The sequence below is a fragment of the Numida meleagris genome, chromosome 3, assembly GCF_002078875.1.
Source record: "Numida meleagris isolate 19003 breed g44 Domestic line chromosome 3, NumMel1.0, whole genome shotgun sequence".
NCBI classification, from domain to species: Eukaryota; Metazoa; Chordata; class Aves; order Galliformes; family Numididae; genus Numida; species Numida meleagris.
Window position 1 is genome coordinate 21,112,472 of NC_034411.1, and position 17,653 is coordinate 21,130,124.

The window sequence follows — 17,653 nt, forward strand, 5'->3', positions numbered from 1 at the left end:
GCTTTCCATATCACTCTTGGCATTTTACTCATGCTTGATTCAAGCCTGGATTCGTGTCTGTTGTTGGCATTGTTGTCTGCAGCAAAGGAGACAGCCGCTTAATTGCAGAAGACCAGGCTTCTTTGTGGAAAGATTATTCAAATCTAACCCAATGCAAGCAGAGTAAGGCCTTTTATATTGGTAAAAGACTGAGTTTTTTGTTCTTAGCAGCACCTTCCACTTAAAGATTCATATTTACTCTGCATCTCTGCATTTTTTCTCTGAAATCTGCATGTTTGCTTTAATTTTGCACATTCTTGAGCATTTTCCTTGTCTTTCTGTTCCCCTTTCACTTTAAATTGAAGCATTATAATGGGGAGAGTTATTACCACAAGATTGGCAGTACCCAGGGTTGGTGATGGCTATCCACATGGCGGAAATTTTGCCCTGGGAAGTCTTCCACGGGCGATGGGCTAACCTCCTAGGGGAGAATTTCCTGGAGCAAACAGCCACTTCTTTCCTTATTCTGAAGTCAGTTTAGATACTGAAGACACTACCTGTGACAGTATGTGCTAGCATTTCTTATTTGCTTCATAACTTTGTTTAGTGAGGTTGCTGCCATATAACCGTAGATAAATATAACATTGCTATTCCAGAGAGTCCAAAATTGCAACCCATAACCACGTCTCCGTTGCCTTTCTGTGCTGTGACTTATTTACATGAGAGATGTGTGATTGTAAGACTGAGATTTTAGAAAATATTATCTATAATACAGAAAGGAATCCCATATCTTTCCAAACTTTCTCACTGACATTTTTCTTCTCCTTCAATTTTTGTCTCAGAAAAAAGACATGTGGAGTGGTATACGTTGATTTATGTTCTTTTAATGCGAGAAGTATCAGCTGACTAAGCAGAATGTATGGATTTTCTTTTATCCTTAACTGAGCACATAATATGTTAGCAAAATGAACACATACCATCCCCACTCAACCTACTAGATTTCTCACAAATTTTTCAAATAACTTCACCTTGCTTTTTCTATAGTTCTTTGAAATAATATCTTGCCTTAATTTCTTTGTGAAGCTATCCATGCTGTGGTATTACTACAATTTCTACAGATAAAGATGAGAAGAAAGTGAAGGAATTGAAGGAATGGATGCAAGAGTAATGTTTATGAAGCTCACTGAGATAGCTTTCAATGGAAGATGCTGTAAAAGTGCAAGGCTCTACTATTATTGTTATTATTACTTTATTATAGGTGGTTACCAGACAGATCTATGACTGGATGAATTAAACTCAAATAAAAGCAAGGGCTGATTTCAGCTTTTCCTTACTTAATCCTATAAACAGTCAATTGATATCTTAATATATATTGCTGCTGCTCCTGGCCAGGAAGTCATGGGAGGAGATAAGGTATTATTGGTTTTATCTGCTCTGTGTCTTACATAGAGGGCAAATCCAGATTCTCTTTTGTGTGGAAAAATCTTGACGTTTAGCTGGGGTCCTCTCAGCTTGAAGCTTGAATTTGGTAGTAGAATGCATCAATATATGAAAATTTGGGGCAAGAATATGGCAAAATAGTGGGATCCTAGCCTAACTCTAACTCAGCAGGGAATTGTCCTTTGTTTTCAAGTGGAATACAATTTCCAGGTAGGGAAAACGGTGTGTGACTAAATATGGGCCTTGTTTTCTATGCTGAAGTAGTGTTTGATTGCTGTAGATCTTGGAGGCAACTGTATGAAAAATAGCTTGTAAAATTAACCTGCTGCTAATATAAGCAGACTGAAGACCTCAGCTGATGAGAAGTAATATAACATTGTTAACTTCATAGTCTCTTTTTCTCACCGTGGTCTCCCAGTCCACAGCATCAAAACCATCGCAAGCCTTAGCCCACATCTCCAACAGCAGTGAGATAGACCCCACAACCGCAGCACTGCGTGTTGCACCGACAGGGGGTCGGATGTGAAAGGACTGTGAGATCTGACAACAGCTGCTGAGTGATATGAACACTTTCTCTAACGTGGTTTTCCCCAGGTAGCCAGAATGTTGTCTCACCACTTTTTATCCTCTCTAGTTAAGAGCTGATAAATCTGTTCACTTGAGGACTCCCCATTCCTTCGCTTGCAGAAAACCCTCTACATTTGTTAACATCTAGAAGTGAACTGCTCCTAGATGCAACCCTTCTACATCAGACTTATTTTTTTCACATTCTCTTATGATATAAACCCCGGAGTATGGATTCACACCCATGCTGGCAGAAGAAGGATTTGGCCACAGCCCCCTGAAATGCAGAGCAGAGAATGCTTTCTCTGGTGGTATTAGTGATGTACTACAGTGCCTCAGTGCACGAGGAGTTGGTATCAGCTATCCAAACAGCTGACTTGGTACCTACCTGCTCTGATGGGACTGTGATTATGCTTGTGGCTTGCAAGGATGGAGGGCTACATCCTCCAAGGAGAGCAGTAGTTCTCCTCCTTTTCCTTCTCCTTCTCATCTTGCATGTTCCTCTGCCCTTGGTGGGAGATGCAGGTTTTGGTGGAGATGAAGAGTGACGTTTGTTCCTTTCTTAGAGATTTGGCCAGTGGAGTTTATGGGGTCTGGAGGAACCAAAGGTTATGGGGAGGAGGCTGAGCTTTGCAACTGTGTTTCATGGGAGTCACTCCAGTGGAGCTAACCAAATTTTATTTTCTTGCAGAATTTGGCTGCTGAATGGATGGACAGAGCTGAAGCTTGGGATAGAGGTCAGTAGGTGTGGTCTCGAATATCATATGCCTGTCCACAAGTAAGTTGTAGTAGATCAGAACACTGTCCTCATTCCAAGTCCTTTCTGCTTCATTTATACTTTGGGTTGTAGAAAAGTATTCGTACACTAATGTATTTTCACATCGCTTTCAAAATGAACCCATTTGAATCAAACCATTGCAACAAGAAAAACCCAACCAGGAGCAATGCAAAAAAATAAAAAAAGAAAAAGAATCCCACCTCCCCATCTCCAAAACATTATCTGTTGCCATGAACTAAAAACCAGCCATGAACTAAAAACCAGCAGATTCACTTGATTTCATTTTTAGTAATAACAAGAACAGAAATTTGCATCTGGGCTGAGAATGTGTATAGTGAGAGTTAGCCCAGTGTGATTTGAAATTGGCAAATTATAGCAACCCTCTGGAAAACCAGGTTTTACAAGGGAAATGCTGACAAACACTTAAATACAGTGGCACTTGGTCTATACTATATAACACATAAAACAGTGAAATGGAACGTAAGTCTCTCCTAATTATTGAAAATATTTTGGGGCTGCTTTGTGCTGAAACACTCATTTTTCTCTTGCATTTCAGATAATTTTTTGCTCTCTCAAAGCAAATTTTATTCTTAGCCACCTATCTCTAAAAAAATGCTGCTGATCAGAGTCAAAAAAGCAGCATAATGCATGTGTTTGTTGGAAGGCTAGGTATAATAAGAAGGGTTTCAAGGCTGTGTTGACTTGCATGACACCATATTATAGCATGAGCAAAAAAACAATACTGAGTGGTAATAAACATTTGTCAGAGGCAGCACTGAGGATTATATTATAATCGTCTGTGTGTGTGTGTGTTTGTGTGTATCCTGCATAATGCAAGGAGACACCTTCCAATTTCCAAACACCTGATAATGTTAAAGTTTATTTTATCACAGCCAAGGTTATATTTTCTTTCAACTTCATACTGACCCTAGGAGGAAGAGGAATAATGGATCGGGAACCTATTATAGCTATTCTGTGTTAAACAGCCAAGTAAAGGGCAAATATAGTTCTGTAGAGGAATCAATCACTGAATCCATCAGTGAGAATGACCCTCCTGGCCCCCACCTTCTTCCCCATGCCTAAGAATTTGCCATATTCAATCTTTAGGCTCTGAACCCAAATGCCCTTTGAAAGTGAATTTATGATCACTTCATCACACTGTCTATTAGCTCACTTCCTAACAAATAGGATTGAGAAATATATGGCAGGAACTGCAACGGCACATTTCCAAGTAATGGTTAAAATGTCAGGGTGATAATGTACAAGTGCGTCTGCCCTCAAACACAAAATCAAATGCGGCTTTACAAGGGCTGTCGCCATTCCACTTTAGCTAAAGACTTGCAAGCTTCCTTCTTCCCCTTCGCAGGGCTGCAGTTTGGAAGCTGCTGCATCTCATCAAGGCTCGGCTTGCCAGTGCTGTACTGTACTTCATTAGGCAGCTCTATTTAATGGTTTCAACAAAAGCCATCATTTTAGCCCAACTGCCTTGACTAAATTAAAATTTCCAATCTCTGTTTTAGTGTTCTGCAACTGATGTATACATAAGCAAAACTGGTCAACATCTGCCAGGGGGTTGGCCAAAAGTTCTGTAAAGATGTACTTCACATTTCTGAAGCATGTGCAAAGTAACAACGTACTTATCCTCTTGAGGGCTCTCATGATTTTACTTCACCATTTGTTCAGACACACTTTAGCAGCATATAAGCCATACAGTTGATTCTCCCCTTGGTTGCAGTTTTATCTGTAGTGTCATTTTGAGTAATTGGGGTATGGTAGCTGATCAACTTTCAGGTTTCTCATTGGCAGAAAGGGACTGTATTGGCACCAAGAAAGAATATGATGGGTCCTCTCGGTGCCTGAGCAAGTGTCCCTCTTTTGCACTTGGCTACCCAAGGCCATTAGAAAATAAGCTTAATAAAGCAACTCAGTGTATACATCTTAACTATTCCCAGCCAAGGGGATGCAGCTATAGAAGAAATATTTTAAACCAATATGAAAGATGGTAAATGTACATATTTAGTCAGTGATCTGTGAAAGTTTTTGAATTAGTTTTTAAAGCTTTGTTAAGACCAGAATGCACAGATGTTGAAAACAAGTTCAGATGTAGCGACAGATGGTATTTGATTATGAAGCAGACTGTTCATATAATACAAAGATGCTGCTTCTGCCATACACAAGTAACTGCAGAGAGTGCAGTAGAAATTTTGGAAGGCAGAACAGTTCAAGAGGTTCTTTGTGCGGCAATAACTTTCACGTTTTTCCAGCAGTGCTTAGAATTGGGATAATTTTCTTTCTTGTGCAGGCAACCCCCTCGCTGCCCCCCAGCCCACCCCTTTTCTGCCCTGCTGTACGGCTGCCTTGCACTTTTTCATTCTCTTTTCAGGTCATTTGAAATCAGATTAAGGAAAAATACACTTAATTTCTATTTATGGAAGAACTAAGTTCCCTAGGGTTAATAATAACTATAATTATTATTAGATATTACTGATATTATACATTAAAAAAACAACATAGACACACAAAAAAGAGAGCTGCATTTTGGATAAATCCTGCATTTTGCTGGTGACATAACACTGTGCCCATAACCACGGGGCAGTTGTTGAGGTCTTTTGCTGGGGTGGACATACATGCGTGTTTGCTGTGGCTCCCTTCTCTAAAGACACCAGAGCGATGCTGACATTTGGGAGTACCGGCGGTTTGCTCTTCCGAGCTTGGGACATGAACCCCGGGGTGTTCCCAGTGGGGTGCCTGGGCCAGGTACAGGCTTCTCCCTGCCGCTGGGGATGTTTTTCTGGCCATCGTGGGGCTGGCAGCAGGGTCCTGGGCACAGAGAGCCGCCCCCGGGAGCAGCAGCTGGGGCCGGCGAGGGGCTGCCCGGCACTCTGGAAATTTCTGCGCTCGGACCCAGTCAACGGGAGCATGGGATCCTTGGGGAGAAAAGCTGCGGGCAGGCTTTTCCCCTTTGTTCCCCATTCCCCCCAGGTTCTGCAAAAGCAAGTGACTGGGTAAACAGTGCTTTGAAACACTGGCCGCTCGCAAAAGGATGCCAAGAAGCAGCGTCTGCTCGGAAATAAAACGGGCAGCGCATGGCTTGCGCAAGTCAAGGGGGGCTCCGAGGGCTGCCCGCAAAAGCCCGTGCTCGGGCTGTTAACGAGTAACGGCGCCGTTAATGAGTAACACAGCACTGGCAGCGGCCCCATGGCCCTGTGTGGGGTCCCAGGGAGGGGGCCCCAACCGCTGCCACCACCCACAAGGTGAGGACGGGTGCTCCAGGCATTCGTGCATCATGTCACTGGGGGTGCTCCCTCCTTGGCACCTCAGGAGCAGCTCAGCCTCCAGCCTCCCACAAATGTGCCATGGCTGAGGCAGGCACGGCCCCACTACTCCCTGGGACACGTGTGGTTCTGTGTTTTGCATCGATTAATGAGGAATGATAAAAATATAAAAATAATACTCTAAAGTACCTCTACCTCCGTGAAATCTGGGCTCAGGGTTTGAACCAGAGGTTTGTCTCTTCTTTTTAAAGCTCTGACCAAATTATTGAGCAATTCCCCTTGGTTCTACATGTGCTGGCATGAATTATCCTTGAGTGCTGCATATTAGGGTTGTTTTGTACTAAAAGGTGTTAAACACTTGTAATAAATATTTTTCCTTATTTCCCCTAGGACACAGTTCCATCTCTGGTTGGTGAAGCATAAAAAAGAGCTGTCATGCCCAGTTTTAATAGGCAATAGGATTTCAAGCCCCAAGAGTTGTTTCACAGTCTGGCAGTGGCCATAATGAAACTGGCCACTGTTGCCACAAGACTTTTTCCTCTCCTACGTTCTCCCTTGCTACCTCCCACAGCTGCCTGACTGGCAGGTCTCTTGCAAACTGCAAACATATTTACATTGGAGCTGTTAGCGTTTCTTTAGCTATCTGTGTCATCTCTTTCCTCTTTTTTTTTTTTTTTTGCCCAGCTAGGAACTCAACCTTAAGCCTACTAAAACTAGGATAAAATTAAACTCTGTGTGCAATTAACTGCCTTTGCGCGTGAACAGCAGTTTGTTTTCATGTGTTTTGTCAGGAAGCAAATAGCTTGTTTGTTTGTTTGTTTTTTCACAGTGACTCCCAAATAAATGGGAAAGTACCACTATTCACTTGCTTAGGATTTATTCATGGAAATGCAATCGCATTCTCCCAGGCTCTGGGCAGCATGAGGTGGTGGGGGGGATGTCTCTGCATCGGACCTGGTGCCTCTCTGCTTTCTGGCTCTGGAAAGGAACAGGGTAGCCTAAGCCAGCAAGAATTCATTTGGATGGCTAAAAAAAAAAAAAATTGAAAAAAATAAAATTAAATAAACTTCTCTCCCCTTATTGAGATCACACATTAGTGAGAGTAGGACACAAAAAAAATTGCAGTGTAACAGTGATGGATTTTCTGCACTCCAGATCCATCAGGCTTTAACAGAAGCCTTCTCAGCCCTCCCTTTCCCCCACGTTTCTGGAAGCACCAAGAGGACAGGCATGCCTTGCAATCAGCCCAGAGGGTTGGGCACTAGGAGCCGGCAGGGAAGCAGTGCCCCTGTGTTATCTAGCAGCGCTGCCACCACCACGGGAGCCTACATCCTCACTGAACAATGAGCTTCAGCGAGGATTTCATTTATCTTCCGTATTGTGTGCTTAAAATAAACCCAGCGCCATGTTTTAAAACTGAATCCGATCGGTCTGTGTGGGGAACGCTGTAACCCGTGGCAGTGACGGGTGTGCGTGCCAACGTTTCCTAAATGCAGTCGTCTGCTGCAACTCACCAGTCAGTCCCCTTTCCCTCCTAACAAAGAGGGAAGACTGGATCAGAAGGGATCATCTCCATAGAAATTGTGTTGGCACATCCTAGGCTGGGCATAAATAAGGGTACAGACCAAGAAAACGAGAGCAATTAACTCTTTCATGCTCTCAGCCCACAAAACGCAGTGTTCCACATTCAGCTTTGGTAATTCAGTATGTGAAGGACCCTGGTTCCTCATGGTGGTCTCCATGGCACAAAACTGCTCTGCCTTGGTCAGAGCTGATTCCTGTCTTCCTAAGGATTTTAAAGCTAGAAAGTACTGTCTTCCTTATTGTAAAAATTCCAGGTACTGGGGGAACTGAGGATTTCCAAGCACAGATGGCCAGATCTGCAGAATTTGGATCCTTTCAGGGTGCTTGAAGCCTGGGAAAGTTGATTTGGCCCTTTGCAGTGACAGAGACTCCTTGCCAAGTTCCAGTCTAGCTCTGAACTCCTGCAGTATTCTGAGATGCCAGCAGCCAGGATTTCTTACTTAGAGCTCTGTGTGTTTTCAACCACAGGGTAAAATGGCAGTGTCTTGTATATCATAGAACAAGGATATTTGAGAGGAAAAAATGATGGGTGAGCAAGCAAGTACCCATGCAGCTCTTGTCCTTGTGTCCATTACTTGGGTACCCTGGGGACTTGGGTCCGTTACTGGGGGACCTTGGGTACCTTGATCTCCCTCTCCTTCATCTAGTTAACTATTGGTAGCTAGCACAAAAATGAGCCCTTCCGCATAATCCATAGCTGCCCTGTAAGCTTTTGCAAGGAGAAAGTGAAGCAGATGCCAAGTTTTGTTCTCTTCACCCACTTTAGCTTCCCTCCTACAAGGAAAGCCTCCCCAGCAGCTCACTCCTGGGATGCCCACACCTGCTCCAAACCAAGGCTGGCAGAAGATCTCATGGCTGGAGCTTTTGGGAACGAGTGAATCAGAGATCTTGATTTTCCCCTCATTTCAGACATTTCAGCCTGTGCTGGTCACCATGCCACAGTCTCAGCAACCTCCTGAATGCATGGACAATTATTAAGTGCATGGGGCAGACTGTTCTTCAAGAAATGACCTGAATGTCAGGTATTTTGAACTGAAAATGCTTCTAGTATGCTGGTCTGGTAATGTAGATAGATGTGAACTAGGAAAGGCAATTTGTCTGCAGTAAAATATGAGATCTTACTTGTAAATGACCATCAGTTACACAAGTGCAACTTCATGACCTCCTCTGAACCTGCTGTTGATGTGATCCAGCAAATGCTACTCCAATTGTATAAAAAAGCAAGAAGTTTTAAGTGCTGTTGCAGAGACAAAGCATCTATTTGGTTATTACAGTATAGCTACCACTGCATTCATGCTCCAGCTCAGCTCTACAGTGTCTTGAAGCTGAATCCGTGATGATTATGAAAGTAAGTGACCTCAGATGAAAACATATTTTTAACACACTCCTCCTTCAAAATCAGAAAATTCTTGCACAATTTTGTGATCCAAATAAACTATCATCTTACTGCCATCTGCACCACTTCTAAGCCAAAAGGATACAATTCATCTCTGAGACAGACAACAACGTAATTTGGTGGTTCAGTCAACCTCAAGAGTTTTAAGACACATTAAACAGCAGGAATAGGAGAGGACTAGAGAAGAACAATGAACAAATGAGACTTGCATTTTGAGGAAATATGTGAGAACATATTAGTTATGTACAGTGCTAATGATTATAGAACTTGAAAAGGAAATGATCCAAGAAAGAGGAATAGATTGTAATAAAAAGAATAGAGAATGCGATCTAGGCGCTTAACAAGGGCAGATTGATAAAAGGAGGAAACATAAACCACACCAAGCCAAGCATTACTCTGCCTTCACCTGACTGGTGGATCTACTTGGTGCAGGACACCAGCAATGCAGCTATACTCAGGAAAGGATGAGACAGACAAAAATAAGAACTTTCCAGCTCAGAGTGTCTACGTTCAATCCAAAGGGCTGTCTGTGCCTCAGCCGTAGCATGTCTGTTGCAGGGAGGTATTCCTTGTCTGAAAGACTGCTGCAAAATAGCACTCATTATCTTAACCAGTGCTGGAGGTAGGACACCGGATGGGATAAATCAGTAGGTCCATTTTGCAAGAGGTCTGGCAGTTTCATTAATAAATAATTCAAACTAAGGGGAAAGGAAAACTTTTGGAGGACTGCAGTCTTAGATACAGCCTGGCTGTGGCAGTGATTCCTCTTTTGGCATGGGGCAGCATTAACTTTTGGAAAGAAATATAAACAATGGCAATGAGCTTGTAATTTATATTTTATTTTGCACAAGCTTGCATATATACTGCACATACATTCAGTTTAGAGAAGATGGAAGGCACACAAGGCAATTGAACTACTGTATCCTTTAAGTGGTACAAAGCAAAAAGGTAAAAGTCTGGAGAGTATACAAAAGCTTTAAACACACAAAATAAAATCCACCCCCCCAAACATTTTTCCTGTGTTTATCTTAAATTTAGTAGCTGCCAAGCTAGAATTGTAACTTTTTTTTTCAATCAATTGTCTACTGCACCTTTTTTTTCAAACGGACAGGGGAGTCTTATTGTTTTATCTTGTCATCAATTCATATTACAGTACATCCTTGGTAATACAAAATTGTACACCTTCATCAAATAAATTAGGATAAATTAAACCAATAAATTATGCAAAGTCTTCAGAACAATAGACAACAACAAAAAAATCCACAGTTGAAATTGCCTCTAGCTAAAAAATAAAATAAAAAAAAATCAAAAATTGACTTTATCAGTTCAATTATTGTACTATCTTCAAATTAAAGGGTCTTTATTACAAAAAAGAGCTTAATAATGCTATTTACAACATATTGCTAAATAATATAAAGGCAGTGTTTTGTCACTTTTGTAACTATATACATATGAGTAATGGCTGGGACAATATCAGTTTAAACCTTAACCTTTGACTCTTCTGGGCAGCATTAAAACCAACCTAATGAGGCTTTTCCTCCTTCTTTTTAAGTTTCTGACTCTTCCACGTTACGCGGCAATGAGATGGTTATTGTGTTTGTCTAATATTTCACTCGAGTGGTATAATTAATACAGAAAGGATGGATTTTAGAGAAAAAATGTGAGCTCGCCGTTTCTCCTAGATTTGTTTCTACGTATCCCAGTGTATTTGTGCATTTGGAAGGTGGCTGCTTTGGGAGAGAGGTGACTGTGGCTCAGATGAAAAGACTAAACAAAGTCGTAGTGCCACCACCTTTCATACACTAAAAAGGATATTCCTAAGAAGATACAAAGGTTAAATACCAGTTTTCATCCCAGCTCTAAATATGAGCATTTTTAGCTTCAGTTTATAGATGGTTTACAACCAACAGTTCTACAGAAAACGAAATTGCATTTCCTTCAACAGAACATTTAAGTGCAATACAGTAACTGCTTACTCATATAAACCAGTTACATTCCTTAAGGGGAGCTTTTTGAAAACAATGCGTATTGAAATTTTCAAACACATAGTTGGTACCAGAAGGAAACATTTGCACTATCAACACCAATGATTACTATATAATACACATGGCAAATATAGTTTTTGCTTTCGCTTCTCATGTACAGTGCTCATTTTGGGGGTTTTGTAAACCACTTTCCATTTTTCTATATATATATATCTTTCTGTATATATATATACGTATAATCTTTCAATGCTGCTGGTGAAAATCCTATCTTTAAAGCCACAAAATCTTCACCTTTATTTCTTAATCAATATTAACCTGTGGAAAAAAAAACATTTTTCTATTAACTGACTTCCTATACATAGAAAAAAATTCTGCGATTTTACAGAAACCGTATTACCCATTCCCTTGACATCTGATGAAAGACTTAACTGTTAAAAGTAGAGAGCTGGATTTTCAAGAATGCTTTCAACTATCTATACAGTTACTGTAGTGTTCCTTATAAATTCAACAGATGTTTTCAGAATGTAGTTATTAAAATCTTATGTCTTTACGCAAGAACAGCCTTAAGGTTGAATATTTACATTGCTTTATAAAAGTTCCCCTCGGTTTTCAATGTTCACCCACATACCTGGTACAGTAACAAAGATTCTGCAAACTTAAAACACTTTAATTAAATAATACTCAGAGGCACAAAGCAAACCTCAGGAATACATGGGTGAACACTTTCTTAAATAATTACTACATTCTAACATCTTCCACGTGTTTACCATTAAATGTGAAACGTTCCCATTAAACAACCAGAGATACAGTAAGAATTAAATGTTTTGTAGTTTCAAATAGAACATTCTTTTCACAAAACATAACAAATGTCTAAAATAGGTTCTTAATCTAGATAGGAAAAAGGTAAGCTTTTCACTTCATACGCATATTTTGTGTGTGTGTGTGTCTGTTTCAGTGTATATATACATAGGTACACACGCATCCTGGCTGTGTGTGACTACATATGTATATGTATCTGCACATATGTCACGTATGAAATATTGCTTCTATACTACTTTTCATCAGGCTAAGAAAACACAAGATTTGCACCACAGTTACAAAAAATTGGCTTCTACAAGAATTTTCAAAACTTGAATGCTGCTCAAACAATTGAGAAAAAATAATTTGCATTATCAAACTGTTCTAAAAATTCTCTTCTTCAAAAACGTATTCTCCTGCTTTTTTTTTTTGTGGTTTTTTTTTTTTTTTAATTTTTAAAAAGACACAAAATATGCATAGCTATCAACAGTATGTCAAACAGCCGGAAAAAAAAAATACTGTTTATTGCAGCTGTAGTAATTGAAAAATAAAGTTTAAAAGATGAAAATTGTAAGCCACAGAAGGCACAAGAACAATTGTACTTGTGGGGAAAAACTGGTATTTTGAAGGATTTTTTTTATCCTTCCGCTGGTGCATTTAAGGTCTAGGCACAGACTATAACCTCAAGTTTATATGCAGAAATAAATCTGAATTAGCAGTAAATGAACGGCAACATGGGATTTCTATATGGAATTTGAAATTCTTTCCCTACGTAAACTTTTCATTACAATAAACGTAGCCTCCTGCCTTTTAGCCATTATTAGTGAAAGAATATTGAGATCGCTTGAAAAAAACAAACTTTTTTCTACTTGAATTTAGTAGGAGCTTTGCCGTGTTTTTAGGTGTACTGGGAGGCACAAAGGCAATATGGCTATAAAATACAGAAGAATCACATGACTGAAATTATCAAATCATCCTTTTTCAGACCAAGGAGTTTTTATTGTTCTCTTAAGGTGAAATTTTCTACTCTTAATTCCTATGCCTCATTTACTATTGAGATTATGCTACTTATAAATAAATAAATAAATGCAACAACATCAAGTGTTGAGTACACAATTTCACTTATTTAGATTATGTGAATCACATTGCAGCCAAATAATAATAATAATAATAATATCATATTAATAATAATAATAGTAATAAACATAATAAAAGTAATGGTAAAATCACAGATTAAGATGGTAGCTAGTAGTATGTCCACATATTATGACTAAAGTATGGCTTTGCTTTCTTATGTCCAAGGTGACAATGCAGTGTTATGTTTTGTATCTGATGGTATGCCAATGATGAACTTGCTGTATTAAAACTTGAGCATTTTATGCCACTTCTTCCCATAAATCAAAAAAAAAAAAAGAAAGAAAGAAAGAAAGAAAGAAAGAAAGAAAGAAAGAAAGAAAGAAAGAAAAGAAAGGTGCGTGAACACAATTTTCATCCTTTCTTACTCAGAATTCACTGGAGTTACATCATTATGAAGTGTAATGTTTACCAAATTGTGCACAAGAATAAAAGAAAAAAAAAGGGGAAAAGAAGTAAAACAAAACAGAAGAAAAGAAAGAGACACATCCTGTCTACCGTGAGGATACGTACAGTGTTAGGTACTCTTAGGGAGTTTAAGATCAAGATTTGTTTAGCTTTTAATGCATAGTGAAAATGTTGGCACTTCATCCCATGCTATTGTCGGCATTGCCTATACTCCACAGATACTGCCAGTTCTTGAAAATAATGACAGGGAATCGTAGGGTTGTGCTGTTTAATTTGAAGTCAGCAGGTTTTTAAGGCTTTCTGCTGACAATAATTGCTTTCATACATTTCTGTCCATCAGCAGTATTTGTAAATGAAGTGAAATTGCAATGATCAGGTCAGCTCTTTAGTCACATGGGTAAACTTTCACTCTCCAAAGTCAAAATGTAATTTTAAAATAAAGAAACAGGATATCAATATCCTCGAGGGTCTAAATGCAATCCTCAGCTAATTAGGAACTTCCTCTAGATTCAGACTGAAATGTGTAGGGGAAAACACTATTGACGATAACAATAAATTCTTACTGCATCTGTACAAAAGACGACAGAGAAAATGACAAATACAGAGTGCTATAGCATATTCAACCTTCCCCCAAACTTTTGGAGACAATACCTTTCTGAAAACGTGAGACAAAGAGAGCCATTTAAGAAAGCACAAGAACTAGCAGCTAGCTTTCTTTCCGTGTGCTGACATATCGTGGTACAGCATTCAGGTGAATCCAGACCCATTGTGGACTTTACACTGTAGCTCAGATTTTGGTCAGGACTAGCTCCAGCTTCTGAGGATGTGCAGCACTTTGCTCAAATGGATTTTTTTTAAAGCTGCACATAAGAGTGATTTCAAAATCCAGTTTGGCTATCTGAACCCTGCATAGCCAGGAGGACACTGCAATTTTTGTATATGCTTGATTAGATTTTTATGAAAATGTGATTTTCATTTTCCTGATTAGGAAAAGGCTAATTATATTTCACAGCTACAAACAAGTCTTTTTTTTTCTTTTTCCTATGCCTCAGCACTGTGAGGTGAAGATGCTTTCTTCAATAAGATCATTCAAAAAGTGCTTTTCAGGACAGATGTCAAATACAGACAGAAAACTGTATATTGGAAAGGGGATTTCTGGGGGCAGAATGCGCTAAGAGAGGAAAAAAATTAGGGACCGATGCCAGTGAAAGTAAGACCAAGACGTGGCAATTTAGTACTCTGCAGGTTTCATTTTTACTCTATGGAGAGTGAAATGCTTCCGTTTTAACAAGCTGACCATATTCTACAATTCGTGTGGTTGATACAGTTTTGTGCATGAATTACTGGCCTCAACCTGCACGAGTGGTATTTGATTTGTGCAAACGTCCCTTGCTGCAATTTAGAAAAACAACAACCTGGCATGTCGATTACGGGTGCAGGGTATTTATCATTTCTGTTAGGGAAAGCATGAAGAATAGGGTTTGCTTTTTCGGTATCACTTCTTGGAGTGAGTACCTAAAATAGATGTTGTAGCTTTTTGAAATATGAAACAAAATCTAGTTATTGGTTAAAAAGTATATAAAATAAAAAAAAAAAAAGCTCCAAGCTTATGAAGTGACTCCACAGAGTTCAGACCTTTAGCAGTATAAACATAATATAAACTTCATTGTCTGTAGTATTGTGCCATGACATTAGTCTCACTAAGACAAAATGCCACTTTGCAGCAAGCAATAAATCTGACAAAGCGTTTTTAAACATAATGCCCTAACTTGCTAAGACAGGCTTTTACACGCTTCCAAACTCTTCTCCCTGAAAATTAACTCAATTTATTCTCCAAATGTTAAGGGTCTCGGGCAAAAGTAAACCAAAGGCTGAAGTAAAATAACCATCCCCTTGGAACTGAACGAAAACCCAAAGATATATCCAGGAGGGATCACAGTCTAATTTCAAATACATATATATGTATGCGATACACATATATATGAAATTAAAATAGAGACACACATGACTTGGGCATCAGAAGGGGACTGCTACTTTCATACATTCATAAATAGCTGCTGAACTCTCTACTCATGAAGAAGCTCTTGTAGGCAGTTGGGGGATTTGAAAATCTCAGGGACCTCACTGTCCAGCTTACAGATGACCTTGTATATGGCCTTCTTCCAGGAAGGATCAACATCTTTGCCTGCGATAATGGCATTGAAAAACTCCCGTAACGTGATCTGAGCCACTTCCAGGAATCTCTCTGGAACCTGCTGATACAAGGAGACAATGGCATTAATACAGTTTTCAATTTCAAGTCTCTGGTTCTTCAAAGGAAACTGAGCTAAGTTCTTTCTTTCAGAAAGGGGCTTACATAGCACCTGCATTTTCTAAATGTGGCAGCCTTCTATTCTCTTATGCAAAGCTGTTATATATAGTACTATAGCAATAACTTTTATAACATGTGTTAGAGATCTTTGTAAAGTCTACTGACAGAATGTAGGTAACAAAATGTTACTGTCTGAGTTTGGAGAGTGGGGGATTTATAGGATATAATTAGCGGGAGGGGAAACAAACACTATTGTCTTTAAGGAGAGAAATCTCTGCTTGATATTTTACCCGTGCATTTACGACTATGTTCTCTATGTCGGGACTAATACAAAAGTTATGCACATCTAGAAAGCTGCCTGTACCTCCATGCTTAGCTTTGGTCACAGCCGGTGCTGAAAGCTACCAAGGAAATAGGATATCTCTGAATGTTGTTTGGAGTTGAAAAACAAGCAAGCAAGCCTTCAGTGAACAGCTTGGTTCTGTGGCTCCTGTGTGAGAGTCTCCTGTAAGATGACTTTCTTGGGAACCATTATGGCTTTCTCTTCTTTTCCAAAAGACTACAGATACTATCCCAACCCCTTCAATGGGCGCATTGTGCTTCAAGTGATGATTCACTTTTTCGCTACGGAGCTGCTTCTCTCCTTGTAAATACAAAGATGCTTTCATCATAGATTAGTCATAAGGAGAGAAATTTGATGTGTCAAACTCATTTGGGTTTTCTGAATGTCACCGTCACCCCACAGGAGAGCCAGCAGGGGCACGCCATTCTCAATGAGTGAATGTTAAAAAACAGCTCCAAACTTTAGTAATGCATTCTACACAGTTGTTTCGGATATCAGCACCACCTTCTTACCCCCTTCCTTCAGTGATTTGAAAGCAAACACTTCAACAAACAGCAGGTCAGTCACAACGTTGAAGTCATCTCCACAAAGGTATTATTTTCCATTTTTATAATGGAAATATGGCTTCACAGCGCTAGGACTGCTAATGCACAGCCGGCCACTGGCCAGCAGGCTTATAATAGCAAGTACTCCCTCAGTGCTATTCTTTGCCCACTCTGACACACCTGGCAAGAGCAATTCTCTGACCTGCAGTAGGATCCACGCAAACCGTCCCTGTGGCCAATGCAGAGCTGAGCAGCTCTCGCTCATTTACTGAATGTGTGTCACACTGCCAGATCACTGCCTGCACCTTACCTCTATTTCAGGCTTTTGTTCTTCTGCCTTTCAAAGCCACTTCTAGAAAACTTGCCTGGAAAAGTGCATGTTTAATTTGATCCTATACAGCTCTGGAGCCTTACTCACCTATCATGAGTGGGGAAATGCTAGCCCTCTGCTAGCCACGTTTTGCTAGCAGAGAAGCATGAGATCAGCTCCCCTGAAATCAGCTGACAAAGGCTGTTTCCAGAAGCCCTGATGCCTCTGGAATCTCCCTGTGGACCTCCAAGAGCAAAACCTGGCCCCACGTGCTCTTCTCTGTTCCCAAAGACAGACATTTCCTTCCATGGAAATTTTTCCCTCAACAGGCTATACAGAAAGAAATTCTTGTACAGACATTCATTGCAGCAGTAACTATGAGAGAAGAAGATAACTATTACCTTTCACTTATTGCAGCTTACAGAAATAATGCAAAATTTGACATAACCACTCTGCTGTTTGCATGCTTGTGGATACATCTACCAAAGACACCCCACTTGTCTTGTTCTTGCATTGCTGTAAGAAGTGATACACTTTTCTGTTCATGCAGTTCCAACAACTGCTCCCATACTGTTCTCGATGCTCAGTATCACTCAGAGCCAACGAAGGCAAGGAGTCACTGGCTATATGATACCAGACAGCAAGAAATACAGCAGATAACCACCCTTCTGATGTACACATGGATGTCAGCTCATGAGTTTTTCCCCTTGTGCTTGGGAAGAAGAGCTCACAACCTTTAATTCTGGAGTCCACTCCAGAGAACCAATATCAGGTACCTTTCTTTCTTTCCTTCCAAGTCACTG

General features: G+C 40.0%; 2 protein-coding genes across 11 annotated transcripts in view; one reads left to right on the plus strand and one right to left on the minus strand.

The window, feature by feature from the left end:
• LOC110396135 overlaps positions 1–17,653 on the plus strand; it is a 115,368-nt gene that overhangs the window by 72,763 nt on the left and 24,952 nt on the right. For 3 of the 8 annotated variants that reach the window (XR_002436799.1, XR_002436800.1, XM_021391512.1), the window contains 2 exons: positions 2,675–2,720; positions 8,387–9,688. Coding sequence is in view for 6 of the 8 variants with exons in the window: in XM_021391512.1 (XP_021247187.1) it covers positions 2,675–2,720; positions 8,387–8,598 (258 nt within the window). In the remaining 2 variants the exon portion in view is untranslated. The other 5 variants (XM_021391514.1, XM_021391515.1, XM_021391516.1 and 2 more) reach the window with 5 other exon arrangements.
• Positions 9,840–17,653, minus strand: part of PROX1 (prospero homeobox 1) — a 47,536-nt gene continuing 39,722 nt past the window's right edge. For 2 of the 3 annotated variants that reach the window (XM_021391507.1, XM_021391508.1), the window contains one exon: positions 9,840–15,596. In XM_021391507.1, coding sequence (XP_021247182.1) covers positions 15,408–15,596 — 189 coding nt within the window. In that variant the 3' untranslated portion in view covers positions 9,840–15,407. The remainder of the gene's footprint in view (positions 15,597–17,653) is intronic. The other variant, XM_021391509.1, reaches the window with a different exon arrangement.